This window comes from Neltuma alba, unplaced genomic scaffold (genome assembly GCF_004799145.2).
Source record: "Neltuma alba isolate B1F8T4 unplaced genomic scaffold, ASM479914v2 tig00010339_pilon, whole genome shotgun sequence".
Lineage (NCBI taxonomy): Eukaryota > Viridiplantae > Streptophyta > Magnoliopsida > Fabales > Fabaceae > Neltuma > Neltuma alba.
In genome coordinates this window covers 874,076-895,118 of record NW_021635249.1, presented here as the reverse complement: position 1 = coordinate 895,118, position 21,043 = coordinate 874,076, and the positions used below count along the sequence as shown (strand labels likewise).

Sequence of the window (21,043 nt, the reverse complement as noted above, 5' to 3'; positions counted from 1 at the left end):
ATGGGTGGAATGTAGCCAGCAGGATCTAAAGCAGCAGCCATCTGTGCATTCTTCATTTGTTCCTCTATCATACTTCTTTCCAACCCACCATAGACTGCACGAGACATGGTATGTGGATATACATTATGCTCAGATATTTGTTTGTTCTTCTGACTTAATGCCTATGACAATGAAACACATTCGACAAAGTTAGTTTAGTTAAATAAAATATGACCTGATTAAAAACTAAGTTTGAAGAAACCAAACCTGAAATACAGGGTCTTTACGTTGCTTCACAAAACTCTCCTATGCCTCGTCACTAATAAACGAATATCGTTCCTTAGGATGCTCACCCTTTCTTTTTCCATGAATATAATGTTTTGTAAGCGTGGCCTTAAAATCCCTTCACTGTTCATCAAGTTACTTAAACAGATGGTCTCTCATTTGCTCAGTGGCAGGAATATCAAATGTCAGCTGCAATACAATAATATCATAGAGTTATAAAGTAAATAAGCAATTATAATTGAAACAAGTAGAGAAAACAATTCATAATATACCAATATATCCTCCCAAATGTTTTGCTTCAAATCTTTGTCCACCTTCTTCCAGCTAGGAATGTCAATGCCAATCTTACTGCGTGCGACATAACCCACATAACTAGTAAATTAAGCCCCATTCTTTCCTGTAGGCTTCAAATCATCATCAAACTCCACTGTAATCCTTATAGGCTGTGTGGTCTCATCACGTAAAGCTAAATGCCTCATACAGGTTGGCCCTCTACCCTTTCTCTGGCTAGTAAAAGAACTGTCGTCACCAGAACCCTATTGATCAGATCCGTTCATTTCCTGTTTAAAGAACAACGAATTAATAAATGTAAGAATAAGAAATATCAAGTTAATATAAAACATTATTAAGTATATTTAGCAAAAAAATATCAAATAATTCATTTAAGCCTTACAACGATTATCCTCCCAAATTCTTTCACAATGATCATCTCTAACAGCATAGTCATCATCTACCAAGTCTAATTCAACTGTTTTAGGTCAAGTAGCTGTGAAAGGCGGGGTTTCATCAAGATTAAGCTCTAAGTCACCATAATCTCCACCAACTCCTTGCCTTTTACCTTGAAGCATGATAGGCAATTTCTTTTTTGAGAGATCGGGAACGAAGAACACTTGTTTTGCTTGACTTGCCAAAATAAATGGCTTGTCTCCATATCCAAACCTCTCAAGATCGACCAAAACAAATCCAAATTCTTCATCCACTTGCACAGCATTACTATTAACCCACTTACATTTAAAGACGGGAACTTTAAACTTGGTATAACTAACCTCCCATATCTCTTCTATTATTCCATAATAGGACATTGTCGCCAACGTTGGGTTTCTGTCCTTAGAACGAGCAAAATGCATAGCTTCTGCTACTACCTACCATCACCCCACTATTCTGTATGGTACTCTTATTATCTTGGGTTTTTGTGTAAAAAGAATAACCATTTATATCATATCCATCCCAACACAAAACCTTAAAAGAAGGCCCTACAGCTAGCCTCTGTATTGTCTCAGAAGGATTTCCATCTTTTAACACTTCTCGCTTGAACCACTCTGCAAATGACTTATTATGTTCATTAGCTAGTTGCATATCGTTCTTTCTTGGATTCAAGTTCTTCAGCATATTCTTGTGAGAATTCAAGTAAGGCAAAACTTCATCCGTGTTGTTTAAAATATATAGATGTGCCTGCATTAAAACTTCTCTTGACATAGACCTCACTATGACATCCCGTGTTCTCTTGTTTCTTCTCCCCTGATCATATCGAGATTGAGGAAGACCAACTGCCTTTACCCTATCAAGATATGCATTACAAAACTCAACTGCCTCCTCAGCTACATATCTCTCAACAATTGATGTCTTAGGCCGATAAGGATTCTTTGAGTACCCTTTTAGGATTTTTATGTATCTCTCAAAAGGGTACATCCATCTTAAACACATAGGGCCATAAAGTCTTATCTCTCGCATAAGATGAGCTATCAAGTGGACCATAATATCAAAAAATGATGGAGGAAAATGCATTTCCAATTAAGAGAGGATCACATAACCTTCATTTTCTAATTCATCCAACTTAGCAGGATCAATGACTTTGCTGCAAATGGCACTAAAAACATACAAAGTCTTGTAATAGTATTTCTCACATCGGTTTTCATAATGCCTCGAATAGCAAGTGGAAGTAATTGTTGCATCAACACATGACAATCATGAGACTTCATTCCCGTTATCTTCAAATCTTACATTGAAACAAGTTTGCTTAAATTAGAAGAATAACTTTGTGGCACCTTAATACTATTGACAAAACCACATAAACTTCTTTTCTCTTTTTTTGATAATGTGCGCGTGGCTGGATGTAAATAAGCCCTCTTACCATCTCTTTCTTGTGGGTGGAGGACATTTCTTATTCAAATTTCGATTAAGTCTCGTCTTGTATTGATTCCATCTTTAGTCTTTCCACTTATATGCAAAAGTGTACCAACAAGGCTCTCACACACATTCTTCTCCACATGCATTACATCTAGACTATGCCTCACATCAAGACTTTGCCAATATGGAAGATCAAAAAAGATAGATCTTTTTTTCCATATATTCCTCTCACTGGTAGTCTTCTTCTTCTTTTTACCAAAGACCACATAAATTCCCTCCACCCGCTGATAAACTTCTTCTCCAATTAATGGTCTTGGAGCCATTTCATATTCTTGTGAGCCATTAAATGCCTTTTTCAATCTATGGTAAGGGTGATACCGACTAAGAAACCTTCTGTGACCAAGGTATACCGTCTTTCTGTCATGTTTAAGTTGCATATAGTGGGTGCCTTCTTCGCATATTGGGCATGCTTTGTGCCCCTTAACACTATATCCTGACAAATTTCCATATGCCGAAAAGTCATTTATCGTGGTGAAGATCATGGCATGTAAATTGAAGGTCCCTTGTGTAACATCCAAACTTTTGGGCCCAAAAGTACCAGAAATAGTCTAAATTGGATAGGCTACCAAACTCCTATTAGTAGAGATCTCAAAGACGAGAAAGAAAGTTAAAGCAGTTTTAGGGACTAAACTACAAAGTGAAAGTTTTAAGGGGCTAAAGTATAATCAAGGCTAGAGGTGTCACATCCAGCATTATGATAATTAGAGATAAGAAATATTCTCAAATTATTGAGGATTAAAAATAATAAGAAAAAGTCAACGAATTTTGGTGGAAAATAATTACAGTAATTTTCCAAGCCAATTATAGGAAATTGACTAATTAAAGAAAATTGGTCAAATGTAAGTAAGGAAAAATATTTTCGAGCCATGAAAAATTAAGGAAAATAGGGATAATATCCTTTGAGAGTTATATGAAATTATAAAGTTGGTTTTATGACCAAATTACCCTTAGAGAAATTATAAGAGAATTTAAGGGTGATTTAGGCTAATTGAGGGATTTTATTTGGAAAATTCCAAATAAATATTTTAAGAGGAATAAAATTCTAAGAAAATTCCTATGAGATCCCAAGAAATTATAAGGAATTATGGAATTAAATGGAAATCCTCAAGTGTCCAAGATTTTTCCAAATAAATGTGAAAAGTGGAAAAATCCCTAAAGAGAAGGAAATTAATTTTCCTTTTTATTTAAATATTAGGAAATTAATTTTGAGACAAAGAGGGCAATTTGGGAAGATAATAATGAGGAGAATAAATTAACGATCTGACAGAAAATAATTACAGAGACTAAGTTACTGTAATTATAGAAAAGAAGTTAAACTCAGAGCTTAAAGTATACCGATAAAGCAAGATTGGTGTCTTGCAAATCCAAGGGATCCTAATGAGCCAAGTGTCAAGCTCTTGAAGGAGAAGATTTGAATTAGCCAAGTGTCATTCCATAAACGGAGAGGATCTTGACTTTAGTAATTAGTTTCATTTGGAATTATGTTAATTAGGAAAGAGGAATCAAGACTTAGTAGGGTAATGACACTTGGACTATCATTAAAGAAGGTGGTTGGGATATTTTGAAGCATTAATCAAGCTCTTCTCTCCCCATTTTCAGATGTTCAAGTCGTGCAAGGGAGAAAATAGGAGAAAAAGAGAGAGTTTGAGAGAAAACAAGAAGAAAGGGAGCACCTTTGGTCATTCAAGCAAGTTGCAAGGTTAGATCTTGGTACTAGAGGTGTTCTTACTTTGTTTTCTTTCATTTTTATGGTTTAAAATCTGTCTCTTACCTCTCTTAATGTGGACCAAACTGATTAATAAAAAGGGGAAAGAAGTTTTGATCATAACACTTGCTAAGACACAACAACACAAGCTAGATCCTAGTGTTGGCAAGTGAGTTTAAGTGATTTTAAAGCATTTTTCATGGTTGTTTTTGTGAGAGTTATTTTCAGCCAAGTGAAGAACTGGACCCTAGGATGAGCTTTTCATTGTTTTAAGGCTTCCATGATGCTTAAAATGAGGAATGGTGTAGGGTAGACTAGAAGAAACAAGTGTTGGAAGCTTAAAAACAAAGCTGAAAATTTTGGGTCAAAACCTCTAGTGGTTCGGTCAAGGTGTGGCTGGAAGAAGCAAATTTATTTTCATAAATCTAAGCCCATTTTTGGAATCTACATGAAAATCCATGTAGGAACAAGTTAAGGAGTGATTTTTAGGGTTAAAGAGAACCAAATCTAAAACTAGTGAACAAAGGAGGGAACTTTATGGTTCAAGAATCATTTTGATGTATGTTCTTGCTTTTTCATGGTTGGATAATGATTCTTGCTGCCATTTTTGTTGGATCACATGGTTAGGGTTTGATATTTTCCAAGGGAAAGAAGAGAAGGAAGAAAGGCTAAGACTTTTGGAACAAGGTAGTAAGTTAAACCTAGCTACTACCACTAACTAGCATTGTTGATTATTGTATGGTTAATTACTATTATTGTGGTTGAGCTTTCTTGATTGTTATGTGGCTGCTCTTTATAGTATCTTGCTTTGGCCTTTGCATGTTTGAGTTTGCCAAATGATAAGCATGTTAGTTCACCAATAGTAGCTAATATGATCATGCATAATAATGATGCTTGCTTGGTGTTATAGTTGGTTAATTTGCTATTGGGATTTTCAAAAATCTCATCCCCCAAAAATAATGTAACATTTTAGGACCTGAATCCTCCAAGGGGAAGCTGCAGATTGAAGGTTGATTTGTGGAGTTTAGCCACAAAATTTCGTGATAATATTTTGGTCATGTACATATTAAACTAACAGTGCTGGAAGCACACTGATTCTGACCGGTTCACGTGACTTTTTGATTATGTTCCTGAACGTATTAAATCGTGAAATTTGGTATGAGAAAAGATGACATCCTAAGCTTCAAATTGATATCTAATACGTTAAAAATAGCCCAGTATACGATTTATAATGATTTTTCAAAGTTAATGGTCAGAATCTGGACATCAGGGTTTTTGGCAAATGGACAGTGTTGTTTTCTCAAAAACCTGACGCTTTCTCATAAAGAATTTGACAATGAGATTATTTTTCCTTGAAATAGGACTTAAAGATATTTAAGTAAAATTTTGAACCACCCCAATTGGATTTTTGTAGAATAAGTTATGAATTTTTGAAGTTGGACCAGAAAAACTGGATTTTTACCCGATGAATAGTAAAAATCCGAAAATTAGCGTTTTTATGGTAAAAAGTGAGCCCAAAACCATCCAATGTGGTCAAAAATGATTTTGAAAGGAACCTAAGTCAATATTATAGTAAGGTGTGACAAGAGGCTCCGGTAAAGTCTCAAGGGCCCAAAAAGAGAAAAGAGAGTAGAAACAGGCCAAAGGTTAAGTTAGAAACCTCAAAGAGAGGATTGTATAAAGTTAAGTCCAAGCAGGGACTAAACCGTAACTTTAGAAAGTTATAACCAACAGGGGTAAAAATGGAAGAGTATATAGAGAATTCCAAGAAAATCCCAGAAAATGGAAATAATATTCTAAGTCTCTTCTATGAAGAAAAAAGATGAAAATACTCCTGAGGTAACTTAAATAGAATTTATGAGGTTATGTCTGGTAAAAAGTATACCATTTGAGGTAATTATTTAAAATATCAAGAGACCTAAAAAATGTATGTAAAAATGAGGTTAAATGGTTGAAAGGTTGTGCTAATTTATAAAATTAGTCTCGTAACCAAAAGGCCAGTGGAGTGGCTTTAAATTAAAAAGCCGGTTGTGCCGATAAAGGGCATTTTAGTAAATGAATTTTTATACAAGGCTTAAAGGAAGTGTTATGGCCTAAGAAAATTCATAGATACTCTCTAGAATTAAAGGAAATTTATGGAGTAGACAGAATAATTTTTTAAGCTCCGGAAGGCCATAAAGAAAGCCAGAGAAATGTGGGCCAAGTAAATTCAGGGGAAACTTAGGAAACAAGTTTGATCCAATGGCTAGAATCTAATCTCCCTTCTCTTCCACCACATTTGTGACACTCGGCATCTTCTAGAAGGATGAGGTAAGGATGATGCAAGAAGATGATGCAATGATGATGTAAAAGTCAACTTAGAGTTCCAAAATTGCCCTTACCCTTTCTATTAGCCACCAAGGGCATTTTGGTCCATTCAAGCCAAATATTTTGCTATAAATAGGCACTCCCTTCCCTCACATTTCAGCCAAGCAAGCAATCATAGGGGAAAATCTGCCAAAATTTAGAGAAAACGTAGGGATGAAGGCCAAGAAGAAGAAACAAGGTTCAAGCTTCAAGATCAAGGTATGTGATGGTTGTAACATCTAATTTGATGCGCATTTTGAATAAGTTACTCTTTGTATCTAATTCTAAAATTTGGCATGATTAAAGTACACTCTGTAAGCTTCCAATCCATGGGTAGAACACTTTATTTGGATATGTGTACGATTTATGGTGCTTTTTCAAAGTTAGGGTTTGAAATCTGGAAATAGTGTTTAACCTTTGGAAGAGTGTCGAATTCCGTACAATTCTGATATTGTTCATCATAGAATTAGTTCCTAAAAATATTTTTTCATTTAAAGAGGACTTAATGATCTTTCAGTGAGACTTGGAACCACTCAGTTTTGATTTTTTTAGAATTAATTATGAATTTTTAAAGTTGAGCAAAAATTCTAGAATTTCTGTGTGAACAGTACCCGCGAAGCAAAGTTTTTCAGATTTGATCTTCTTGAATCTATAGCCATCTAAAGTGATCCTAATTGAAAAGAAATAGATCTTAAGGATGGGAAATGCTAAGATTTATATTAAAATATCTAGAAAAAAAATCCTAAAACCAAGAGAAAGGGTTGAGGTTCAAGAGAGCTAGTCTTGAATATTATGTAATCTAGTGGTCTTAATAGATTGTATGATCATTATGACTATGTTTAGGACCTTGGAACATCCAAGAGGATGTTTGGTGATGTTAACTGAATGCCCACATGGTTGGACAGTCAAGGGAGTCAAAGGAAAAGTAAGAGGAAAGCTTGAGGTGCAAGGTAGTGAACTTACCTATTGTCATTGCTTGATGTTGTATGCTTGTGTGTTGTCGTGTACATGTTATTGAATGTTATTGTGACATGTTTTAGCTGCTGTAATTGCTATTCATGATGAGTAGATTATGTCTCCATGGCCATGCATCAAGAAGTTAGCTTTGAGCATGCTAATATGTCACTAATTAACAAGAGAATAAACAAGTTGTGTGTAGTGTATTAGCATCCATCTAGCATGATTAATATGGTATTGTTTGCTACTGAGATTTTTCTGAATCCCACCCCCTCCCTAACCAACCATTTAGGTCAATCATCAATGGGAAATAATGGGATGAGAAGCAAGAAGAAGAAAGTGGAGAATTATTGATGTAATGAATGATATAATTATTCAATGTGTAATTCTCCTATTATATAATTTATGTTGTGGATGCCAATGATACCATGTATTTAATTATAATGCTTATGGTGTGAATGAAAGTGTATGAGCATGAATGGGAAAGAGTAAGCCCATGTTATGTATGCCAAAGAAATAAAAATAATTAAAGTAAAGAGATATTAAAGGATAAAACGTAGGTCCTGGAGCAGTGAGTTTGTAGCTTCAGTTTGACCTACCAAACAAATGAGTTAAGTCACAAGATTTGGCAGACTCATAGTACACATCCCAAGCTTTAAAATGAGAGGTAGATCACCTTAATTGAATGTGTACACAAGGAGATACGAATTTCTAAAGTTGAGGCACAAAATCTGGAAGTTCCAGATTTTATGAAATGAACAGTAATATTTATTAAGTAAACTGTACGAATTGGGCAAGGATAAGTCTAATTGGATTTTTTTCCTTAAAGAGGATCAAAATATATTTTCATAGAAATTTAGAACACCTCAATACGATTTTTATGGGATTAGTTATGAATTTTTGAAGTTGGACCTGTAATCTGGAAATTAAACAGTGAATAGTAACCTGAGTAATTATGTTGAAATTCTAAATCCACGGGCTTGTGTCATGATTTACTTGAACCATAATGCTTACGAATGCATACTCTGAGGGGTTAAAGGTAGGGTGTTTCATCTTTTTTATATGCATCAAACACATCAACACCTTCCTCCCATAATTTCTTCAGATCCTCAATCAAAGGTGCCAAATACACATCGATATCGTTTCCCAGCTGTTTTGGCCCCGAGATCATCAAAGATCGCATGATATACTTTCTTTTCATACATAACCAAGGAGGCATGTTGTAAATTACGAGGAGCACTGGCCAAGCACTGTGTGTACTACTAAGATTACCATATGGGTTAATTCCGTTCGTACAAAGCCCTAGTCGAAGGTTTCTTGGCTCGCCACCAAATTGAGAAAATTTTTGATCTATTGTTTTCCATTGAGGAGAATATGTCGGGTGACGAAGCTTTCCATCACATATTTTCTCATCGAAATGCCATTTCAAGTTCTTTGCATCTGTGGCATTAGCAAATAGACGCTTAAATCGTGGTATTATTAGAAGATACCATAGAACCTTCAAAGGAGAACCTTTAGTCATCTCATTATAATCACCATTATCTTTCTTCATTTTGTATCTTGAAGTCCTACATTTAGGGCACTTATTCAACCCTTCATAATCATTTCTGAATAATATGCAGTCATTAGGACACGTATGTATCTTCTCATATTCCAAACCCATCGGACACAAAATCTTTTTTGTCTCATACATTCATTTTAGAAGTGAATTCCCATTAGGAAGAATATCACTCAACAATTCAAGCAATTCCGTAAAACTAGTATTGGTCCAACCATTTCTTGCCTTCAAGTTCATCAGTTTCAATACAGTTGTCAACCTTGTGTAATCATCTTTGCACCTTGGGTATAAAGGCGTCTCTACATCACTACACAAAGTTTCAAAGGTGGGAGAGAATTGTGTAGAGGATTCATACCTTATATCACGAAACATATCCGAAATTCTATCACCAAAGTCTTCATTCACAACCTTCTCATTTGCAGACAGTGTAGTCTTTCTAATTTCTCCATGCCATATCCAATCTGTATGCCTCAAATTTATCCCATCACAGATAAGATGCTCTTTTATCTCATAAATACTCCGTCGATTATTGTTTAAACATTTGACACAAGGACAATAGTAATCCATCTCTTTTACTAGGGGCATTTCTCTGAGCAAATTCAAGAAACCTTTCAACCCCATTCTCATATTCCTTGCTAATTCTTTTAGCTTTCATTCAATTACGATCCATTGTTCTACAGAGTCAATGAATATAGTTGTCAAGCTCAATTCTAATTCCTTAATTTAAATATTGAAATAATAAAATCATTAAATGTTAGTCAATAAATTAAAATTGACTAACATTTAATTACAAATTAAAGGGAATGTCTCTTTTTTTAAAATAAAAAATTTGAAAAAATTTCCCCTTAACAACTATATACAAATTAAACACCAAATTAGAAAAAAAAAACTCAAAATTTTTAATCAACATGAATCCAAAAATATAACAAATAAAAGAAAAGTAAAAATAACATATTTTAACGGTGAAATAGTTAAACAAAAATTATTTTAATAAACAAAAAAATATTGTTCATAACATATTTCAACATGATAAATTTGAAAAAATATAACAAATTTGAAGAAATATAACAAATAAAACAAAAAAAATTAATTTCAAACCAATTCAATTAATAAAGATTCTTAAAGCTAAAACTTCTGAATCCAAAATGGGAACACAAATGATATCCATTTGCAGTGAAATTTTAAACAACACTTTACTATCAATCAAAGTTCATAACGAAAAAAAAAACACAAAATGACAAGCAGATTATTTATTACTAAATTCTTATATGTATTACAAAAAAACTACCAAAAATTCAAAATAAATATCAAAAAATTATAAAAAAATTAAAAACTTCACAACTAATCAACTTCAAACATTTAAACATGTTTCTAATACGATATATAAGAAGGAATTAAGGTTTTCTCACATCAAATGCCCACCAATCAATGGTTCAATCACATAAAAAACATAAAATGAACAAAACAAGCTAACCACAATGTAAAACTAACAAACCTATTTCAAATACAACAGATTTTCATGGCCAAAACATTCAACAAACCAAGAAAAATTGAAAAGAATGAAAGAAGAGGATACTCAGAGCAGAGATGATTCAAATGCGAAATGAGGGGCGTTCTGTCACACCTTACTATTACATTGACTTAGGTTCCTTTTAAAACCATTTTTAACCATATTGGATGGTCTTGAGCTCACTTTTTACAACAAAAAAGCTAAATTTCGGATTTTTACTATTCATCGGGTAAAAATCCAGTTTTTCTAGCCCAACTTCAAAAATTCATAACTTATTCTACAAAAATCCAATTGTCACACCTTACTTATATAATACCTTAACATTCATTTAGAACCATTCCAGACCACTTTGGATGGTCTTAAGCTTAAAAATTTCAATTTGGACATTAATTTTCGGAAAATTACTGTTCACTGTCCAGTTTTCAGATTACAGGTCCAACTTTGAAAAATCATAACTAATTCTAGAAATATCGTATGGAGGTGTTCCAAAATTATACGGAAAGCTATTTAAATGCTCTTTAAGGAAAAAATATTCAACTGAACTCATCCTCACTGAAAACGTACAGTTTATTGGATTAAAATTACTATTCATTTGGTAAAATCTGGACTTTCCAGATTCTGCGCCTTAACTTCGAAAATTCATATCTCATTGTATACACATCCAAATGATGTGATTTACCACTCATTTTAAATCTTGGGATATGTACTATAACTCTACCAAATCTCGTGACTTAACGCATTCATTTGATAGGTCAAACTGAAGCTCAAAACTAACTGCTTCAGGACCTACGTTTTATCCCTTAATATCTCTTTACTTTAATTCTTTTTATTTCTTTGGCATACCTAACATGGGCTTACTTTTTCCCATTCATGCTCATATACTTTCATTCATGCCATAAACATCCTAAGCACATACATTGAATTGATGGCATTCATAACATAACTTACAACATAGGAGAATTATACATTGAATAATAACATCAATCATTAGCATTAATAATTCTCCACTTCTTCTCCTTGCTTCTCATGCCCTTAGTGCCCATCATTGATTTGACCTAAATGGTTGGTTAGGGAGGGGGTGAGATTCGGAGGAATCTCAGTAGCAAACACTACCACATACATGCACAAGATGGATGCTAATGTATGGTATGTAGTTTTTCATAAATTTAAGTTAACTAGTGACATGCCATCATGCTTTATGCTTGGTATAAAAATGCATGGCCATGGGAACATATTAAAAACAGCATTTCTAGCAACAATTATCATGTCACAACATCATTCAAACAACAAATACAAACCAACACATAAGCATACCATGTCAAGCACATAAAGGGTAAGTTCACTACCTTGCACCTCAAGCTTTCCTCTTACTTTTCCTTTGACTCCCTTGACTTTCCAACATCCTCTTGGATGTTTCAAAGGTCCTAAACATAACCATAATGATGACACAATCCATTAGGACCATTAGATTACATAAAGTTCAAGACTAGCTTTCTTGAACCTCAACCCCTTTCTCTTAGTCTTAGGGTTTTCTTTCTAACTTTTCTAATATAAATCTTATCATTTTACATCCTTATGATCTATTTCCTATCAATTAGGACCACTTTAGATGGCTTTAGATTCAAGAATATCAAATCTGGAAATTTTGGTTCGCGGGTACTGTTCATGCAAAATCTCCAGAATTTTTGCTCAACTTTGAAAATTCATAATTAAATCTAGAAAACTCCAAATTGAGTGCTTCCAAGTCTCACTGAAAGCTAATTAAGTTAAATTTAAAGAAAAAATAGTTTCAGGAACCAATTCTACTCAGAACAGTACCAGAATTGTACGGAACTCGACAATCTCCCAAAAGTTCACACTGTTTCCAGATTTCAAACCCTAACTTTGAAAAATCACCATAAATCGTACACATATCCAAATAAAGTTTTCTACCCATGGATTTAAAGCTCATAGAGTGTACTTTAAGCATGCCAAATTTCAGAACCAGATATGAACAGTAAATAATTTGAAAAAGCCATCAAATCAGCACGTAATTCTTTCAATTTTCACATAGATCTACTTGGATCTATCATACTTTGAGGTGTTCTAGCAAGATCTAACAACCAAACTCCCTTCCCCACTCATCAACCATTTCGACCAGCCATCAAAAGGGAGAGAAGACATATTTTCAACCATAAAAGAGAAAGAAACCAAGGCAAGAACACATCTAGAGCCAAGAACTCACCTTGAACCTTGATTGTATGACCAAAGTTGATGCCTTTCTCTTGGTTTTCCCTCAAAACTCTCTCTTTTTCCCTCTCTTCATGCCTTGCACGAAATTCCCATCTGATTTAGGGGAGAGATGAGCTCATTAATGTGTACAAAATATCCCACCAACCATCATTAATGTTATGCCAAGTGTCATTAGCCTACTTAATCTTAATCCTCTCTCTTAATTAACTTAAATCATAATGTAATTAAATTCCAAAGTCAAGATCCTCTCCATTGGTAGCTTGACACTTGGAAAGCTTTAATTACCATCCATTAAAGGCTTGACAAGTGGCGACTTGTGGCCCAAGTAAAGTGCAAGACTCTGATTAATACTTTATCGGTGCACTTTTACTCCGGGTTTAACTTCTTTTCTCTAATTACAGTGCTCTGGCCTCTGTAATTATTTTCTGTCAGATCCATAAATTCTCTTTAATTTTAGAGAGTATCTATGAATTTTCTTAGCCCATAACACTTCCTTTAAGCCTTGCATAAAATTCATTTACTAAAATACCCTTTTATCGGCAAAACCGGCTCTTTAATTTCTTAAAGCCACTCTACTAGCCTTTTGGTTGCGGACTAATTTTATAAATTAGTACAACCTTTCAACCCTTTAACCTCATTTTTGTATACACTTTTGAGGTCTCTTGCTATTTCAAATAATTACCTCAAACGGTATACTTTTTACCGGTCACAACCTCATAAATTCCATTTAAGTTGCCTCAGGGGTATTTTCATCTTTTCTCTTCATAGAAGAGTCTTAGAATATTATTTCCCATTTTTTTGGGATTTTCTTGGAATTTTCTGTACACTCTTCCATTTTTGCCCTTGCTGGTCATAACTTTTTGAATTTACGGTTTTACCCCTGCTTAAGCCTAACCTCATAGAACCATCTCTTTGAGGTTTCTAACTTACCCATTGGCCTGTATCTAGCCTCTTTTCTTTTTTTGGGCCTTCGAGACTTTACTGGAGCCTCTAACCTTAATTACACTCGAGCCCCTGAAAACTTTTACTTTGCAGTTTAGTCCCTGAAACTGCTTTAACTTCCTTTCTCATCTTTGGGACTTCTGCTCACAGGGGTCTGGTAACCTATTTAATTTAGGCTATTTTTGGAACTTCTAGGCCTAAAAGTCTAGATGTTACACCAATTGGGGTGATTCAAAATTATACTTAAATCTCTTTAAGCCCTCTTTCAAGGAAAAATAATCTCATTGTCCAATTCCTTATGTGAAAGCGTCAGGTTTTTGAGAAAGGCAACACTGTCCATTTGCCAAAAACCCTGATTCCCAGATTCTGACCATTAAATTTGAAAAATCATTATAAATGTATACTAGGCCATTTTTAATGTATTAGCTATCAATTTGAAGCTCAAGACGTTATCTTTCATCATGCCAAATTTCATAATTAAACGTGTTCAGGAGCATAATCAAAAAGTCATGTGAACCAGTTAGTGTCAGTGTGCTTCCAGCACTGTTAGTTTAATATGTACATAACCAAATGAGCTCACGAATTTTTGTGGCTAAACCCCACAAATTAGCCTTCAATCTTCACCTTTCCCTTGGAGGATTCAGGCCCTAAAATGTTACATTATTTTTGGGGGGTGAGATTTTTGAAAATCCTAGTAGCAAATTAACCAACTATAGCACCAAGCAAGCATCATTATTATGCATGATCACATTAGCTACTATTGATGAACTAACATGCTTATCATTTGGCAAACTCAATCATGCAAAGGCCAAAGCAAGATACTATAAAGAGCAGCCACATGACAATCAATAGAGCTCAACCACAATAATAGCAATTAACCATACAATAATCAACAATGCTAGTTAGTGGTAGTAGCTAGGTTTAACTTGCTACCTTGATCCAAAGATTTGTGCTTTCTTTGATTCTCTTCTTTTTCTTCACAAAGGTCAAACCCTAGCATGATAATCCATAAAAAGGACAACAAGAATCATTATCCATTTCAACCAAAAGCAAGAACATAACTCAAAAATACTCTTGCTTCATAAAGGTTCCATCTTTGCTCTTTGCTTTGGAACTTGTTTTCCATAGGGTTTAAAAATCCTTTCTTGCCTTATCCCCACATGTTTTTCCATTTTAAACACCATGGAACCATCAAAAAATTGAAAATCTCATCCTAGGGGCCATTTAGTGTCAAAACCGAAATGCTCCTTACATTACACAATAAAGAACACACTTCCAAAACACCCTAAAATCACTTGTAACCACTTGCATCTTTTATGTTTTGTCGTGTTTTACCATATTTGAGCAACATAACTCCTTCCCCTACACCATCATCATTTCGTCCCGCACCCAAAGAAGAGGAGAAACAAGATTTCAAACCATACAAAGCAAGAAAATAAGGCAAGGAACAACTTAGAACCAAAAACTAACCTTGAATCTCACTTATGTGCTCCAAGATGCTATCTTTCTTCTTAGTTCTTCCTTGGTTCCACTTGAAACACTCTCTTTCTCTCTTGGCTATGGCTTGCATGAAATGGAGGTCTAATTTTAGGGGAGGAAGTGCTCATTTAATGCTTCAAAATATCTCAACCACCACCATTAATGCTAATCCAAGTGTCACTACCCCTGTGGTTCATTCTTTCTCTTTCTTAACTAACTAAATCCAAATGAAATTAATTACCAAAAGTAAAAATCCTCTCCATTTAGAAAATGACACTTGGCAATTTCAAATCCTCTCCATTAAGGGCTTGACACTTGGCTCAATGAGGATCATTCAAAATGCAAAGCTCCTTATCAGTGCACTTTGACTCCGGCTTTGAATCCTTTTCTATAATTACAGTATTCTAACCTCTGTAATTATTTTCTATCAGAGCCCTATTTTATTCTCCTCATTTTTATCTTTCTAAATTTCCCTCTTTTGTCTCGAAATTAATTTCCCCATAATTAACATAAAAGGAAAAATTAATTTCCTTTTCTTACGGATTTTTTCGCTTTTCAAAGAATTTAGGGAAAATCTTGGATACTTGAGGGTTTTCTTTTGATTCCATAATTTCTTATAATTCCTTGAGATATCATAGGAATTTTCTTGAACCTTTATTCTCCTTAAAATATTTATTTGGAATTTTCCAAATAAAAGCCTTTAAATTAGGCTAAATCACCCTTAAATTCCTTTGTAATTTCTCTAAGGGTAATTTGACCTCAAAACTAATTTTATAATCTCATATGATTCTCAAAGGATATTATCCTTATTTTCCCCTCAATTTCTATGACTTGGAATATTTTTCCCATAATTATTCTTGACCAATTTTCCTTAATTAGTCAAACTTTTCATAATTGGCTTGGAAAATCATAATAATTATTTTCTACCAAAATCCTTCTATTTCTCCTTATTATTTTTCACCCTCAATTATTTAGGAATATTCCTTATTTCAAATTACCATAATACTGGATGTGACATTTCTCCCCCCTAAATAAATTTTGTCCTCGAAATTTAAAGTGTACCTTAATGGAAAAGTTCTGGGTACTTCTCTTTCATTTCGGTCTCCATCTCCCATGTGGTTTCTTCAGATGAAAGACCCTTCCAGACCACTTTGACCAGTGGAATTTGCTTGTTCCTCAGCTGTTTGACCTTCTGATCAATGATTTGCTCTGGTCTAACCTCAAAAGACAGGTTGTCTCGAAGCACAATGTCATCATAGTTTATGACATGTGTTGAGTTTGGATGGTACTTCTTTCAGTGGGAGACATGGAAGACATTATGAATCCAATTCAAATTCAAGGGGAGGGCTAACTTGTAAGCTACTGGTCCAGCTCTGGTCAAAATCTGAAATGATTCAACATACTTTGGACTTAGCTTCTTAGTCTTCGAGGATCGACCGACTTCCCTTATCGTTACACTTTAATCACCAACCTCAACCTTTAACGGTCTCCTTTAATGTCTGGGTAGCTCTTCTGTTTATTTTGAGCCGTTGGAAGTCTTTGTTGAATAACTTTAATCTACTAGGAAGTCTGATCCACTATCTTAGGACCATACTTACTTCTTTCATTGAGTTCTATCCAGCACAAGGGAGAGCTATACTTCCTCCCAAAGAGTGCTTTGTATGGTGCCATTCAGATACTTGCATGGAAATTACCATCTTACGCTACTTCAGCTAACGGTAAGTACGCCTCCTGAGTTACCACTGAAAATAAGCGCAGATGCGTACATTGAATCTGAGGGTAGTGTTCACTTCTTTTATAAGAACCCCCAAAACTTCAAGTAAATCTCGGGTCTTAGTTCGAAACCATACTGCTTAGGACACTCAGTAGCCTAACAGCTTCCTTAACCTTTGCCTTTCATTCTTTGCTAGACTTGGTGCATTCTTGCCAAAAGAGCTAACACTTTCGGCTTTTGCACCCTCTTACATTACTTTCCATAGGTTACCTATCACTGGGTTACTCTTGCCGAGGCACGTTTAACTGAACAGTGCTGACGGGAATCTAAGGCACTGATTCTAATAGGTTCAACTCTGGCACTTTACTATCTTAGACCCTTTCCTGACCTACCTTTAGTTGGGTCTTTTTAGCTCACATTCTTTTCTCTCGCCTCATCTTAAGGATTTGCCCGTCAATACTCAGTCTGTCTCTGTATCGCATGGAGTTCTTCCTGTATTTGGAGCTAGCCTGAATGTCTCTTGTTCAGGTCTTACGGCTCTAATTCTTCTAACTTTGGCTTTCCTCTATCAATTGGAAGGAAATTGAGCCCAGCCTAACTAATGATAAGGTTATCTTGAAGGAAGTCATAGGTACTCTCTCAATATCGGTTTACAACCGAAGGAGGCTTCTATAACTTCAACTCATCCCTAGTCCTTATCTTCCCAGAGAGGTATCGATCCCTGGGGGACATAGACTATAGGACCAAGTAAAGTCACCTCCGCTCAGTTGGTCACCTAACTGAAATTCCCCAAAACTATTTCCAAGAACCAATACCATTCCCTTGGGCCTTGTGTGAATTTCCTAGGCCACCTATTTGTCTCTTTAGGTGCCTAAGCCAATCTATCTTAGGAATTCTCTTATTCCTTCAGCTTCTCTTACCATTTCTTATTATTTTAGAATTGTACAGAGAGAGGACTTATACAACTTCTCTTTCCTCTACCTTACTTTTCAGTATGAGCATACTTTAACATGCATAATGCCTAGCACTTCAATGCAAGAAGTACAAGCTCTTACTGGTTGCTATGTCTGTAGTGTGCTATCCAGACATCTTATCCCTACCAAAAGGAGCCTCTCTTTCTGCTTGCAGCTGCTTCTGGAAGTCATAGGGAGAGGACTTTTGAGGTTCTTCTCCTTTTTACTTGCTCTAGTACTCTGCTAAGCTCAAATACATCTAAGCCTAGCTTCGTTCTTGGCTAGTCATACTTCCATTGGGTAAGGTCAACTCCACTGGCCCTGCCTCGGCTGCTTTCCTTTCCTGCTCAGATAGGGCATCTTGCTCTATCTTGAGCAATGTGAATTCTAATCTGGAGGACCAATTCCCACCCACTCTAGGAAAACTCCTAGCCAAGACCTTATCCCCTGAAAAGGGTGCCTCTCAACCTAAACCCCAAGTGACTGAGTATCTCTTAACATTAAGGGAACATGCCAACCTCTAAGCTAGTTCCCTGCATAGCTATCTGTCCCATCCTCTTCTTAATCCTTAAGACATTTCACTAGGGCTCTCCATCTTGACTGCACTATCTCTAAGTTCCTATTCATCTATTCCAGGACTTGAGATAGCTACTCTATCATGGTGCCCTAGCCCTAACAAGGCTGTAAGAATTTGTCTAGCTTAGGTGACTACTTCCACCTTCCTAGTGGCGTGTATACTCAACCTCCAACTGTCTTGTATAACTTCTTATCATTACTTTTCTTTTTTGAGGGGGAATCTGGTAACTCTAAATAGTGGCTACTGCTCTCTTCTTGACTTTTACTTATCTTACTCTCTGCGACCTTTAAAAGTCGTTACGTCTCCTTGAGATACTACCTCAACATCTGAGAGTTATTGTGTTTGTTCATCATGACTAGAATCATTGTTTGCAGCGATAGAAGTTACCACCTCCTTTGGTAACCACTCTATATTCATCCCTCGCCACTAATTCCCTTGGTTTATCATGACTTACATAGCTTCATTCATCGTACCATTGCCCATATGGGCTTCCGTTACGAAGTTTAACTTAACTTCCAGATTTTACTGCATTTCTCTTAGGGGTAGGATCAAGGTTTTGTCCTTGCCATTATGGGACACAACCAATTCAATACAATTACCTTATCAATTTCATATAAGACATACATATTAAGTTTAAGGCAGTAAACAGTGCTCACAACAACTATATAGTTTAAGCACACATCAGATGTAATTATCTTATAATGTGTTGGCGTGGACACATAGATCATACAGCAACATATTCATAACTACACCAAGTCTTTTAGCTCAGGCATACAAAATAAGGGACCGACTAGCACCCTAATTAAACATTGTAATCACTGGGAGGTTGTTAATAATGATCATGCCTTAGATCATTTCTAGTGACTTCTGGGCTTCTTCTTGTGTGATGGCAAATACTCATCCTTGGGTGCGTGGCCTTGCCTTTTCCGTGTTCTGTGGACATTCTCTCGAGAAGTGTCTGGGCTTACCGTAAGTATAACAAACATTCTGCCCAGCCATACACGGTCTATCACCGTGACTCTTGCCGTAGGTTGGACATTCTTTGCCGTTCGAGGGCTTGCCTCCTTTCTTATTCTTTTGATTATCACATGGTCTCCTTCTCTTCCTATTGGCATTTGAGGAGGTGCCACCTTGACCTCCCTTCTCTGCTCTAGGAGTTGTCTTGACCATCAGGTGATGGTTTAAGCTGCTTTCTGTGATTCGGCAGGCCTCTACTACCTTGTTGAATTGTTCAAATTGTCTGGGAGCAATCATCTCCCTCAAAAATGGCCTCAGTCCTCGAACCATCTTCTCTGTCATCCACCGCTCATCCTCTTGGTAACGTAGGTAACTGGAATAGTGGGAGAGACGGATAAACCTAGCTAAATACTTGTCAAATGGCTCATTATTCTTCTGCTTCAGGGTCAAGAATTCTACTTCCCTTTCATCCCTGACTGACCTTGGAAAATATTTCTCATAGAATTGCTCGAGGAACACTTCCCATGTCACCCTCGTGTTCCGAGCATCCAGGATAAGTTCAGTATTCTTCCACCAGCGGTCAGCATCTTTCTCTAATTTGTAAATTGCCATCTGAGCTTTCTACTCTGTCGGGCAGTCTAATACTTTAAAAATCTTCTCCAAGCAGTTAATCCAGTCTTCTGCCACTTGGACGTCAAAGACTCCGTCAAATAACGGTGGGTTGTGTTTACAGAAACGTGCCATCCCTTGCTGGATACTATCAGGGTCTACTGCTAGCATTGCCATTCTAGGTAATGGTTCTGTTGCTTACGCCGCTGAAGTTTCTTCCTCTGGCTGTCTCCTATTGAGGTTAGCCATTGCCACTACCGCTGCTGCAGCTATCGCGACATCCCTCTCTTGTTCTTGGCGAGCCTGTGCTGCTCTCATCTCTTCGATGGTCTTTTGTTGTTGCTTGAGACGATCCATAATTATTTGCAGTGGGTCAGGAGGACCCTTGTGTCTTGCACTAGGGGTCTTTCTAGCGAAGGGTTTCGTCGAGTTCTAACCATCGTATTAACTACTCGAATAGTATAATAAAGGAACAAGAAGTAAACATCATGCTTGGATTTCATTTACCAAAACATTCAGCATACAATACTTATGCATCAACCAAAGCAGCAAGTTCAGAACATACATATGAAAAGTAAACAATATTATAACCAAGCACTGTCAGTCTAACCTACTATTTGATGCAGGCAACAGGATCCCTTCACCCACGAGGGTAAATATGGAAGCATGTGCATTATTATATAATCCCAGTCCTCAATATTTAGATAAAAGTTATCTAATCTGTATGTCCGATACAACACCTTCACCCCCTGAAGGTAATCTAGGTAAATCTTACTGATCCTCATCTTTCCTGATATGATGACCAAAGAACTCTAACTTCTCTTTAGACTGCTCATGACCATGGGTCCTAAGCTCCGTTAAATCAGGGTCAGGCATTGCAAGTGCCGGGGGTTTCACTGGCCTGATAAGGATCTATCAAGTCACCGGGTCCAGGTAGGTACAGTAATTGTCTTATGAAAATCCCTACAAGGTTAGCCCAATGCTCTGGATAAATGTTGGACCCCATTGTTGAATATCCTAGGCTATCGGTCCTCTATGGTGGTCTATCTCACT

At 36.0% G+C, this 21,043-nt stretch overlaps 1 protein-coding gene across 1 annotated transcript; it reads right to left on the bottom strand.

Annotated features, from left to right (window-relative positions):
- Window positions 1-19,321: 19,321 nt before the first annotated feature.
- Window positions 19,322-20,167, bottom strand: LOC114755776 (uncharacterized). Its single transcript, XM_028944644.1, has 2 exons — window positions 20,007-20,167; window positions 19,322-19,913 (listed from the first exon to the last, which is right to left on the bottom strand). Exons 1-2 carry the CDS (start codon window positions 20,165-20,167, stop codon window positions 19,322-19,324), a joined length of 753 nt encoding a protein of 250 aa, XP_028800477.1.
- Between the last annotated feature and the right edge of the window lie 876 nt (window positions 20,168-21,043).

Excerpts from the sequence above, each read along its gene's own strand:
- LOC114755776 (XM_028944644.1), bottom strand. The coding sequence starts at position 20,167 with ATGGCAATGCTAGCAGTAGACCCTGATAGTATCCAGCAAGGGATGGCA. Across the intron at positions 19,914-20,006 it reads GTATTAGACTGCCCGACAGA|GGTGACATGGGAAGTGTTCC; the intron begins GTAGAAAGCTCA and ends TCGGAACACGAG.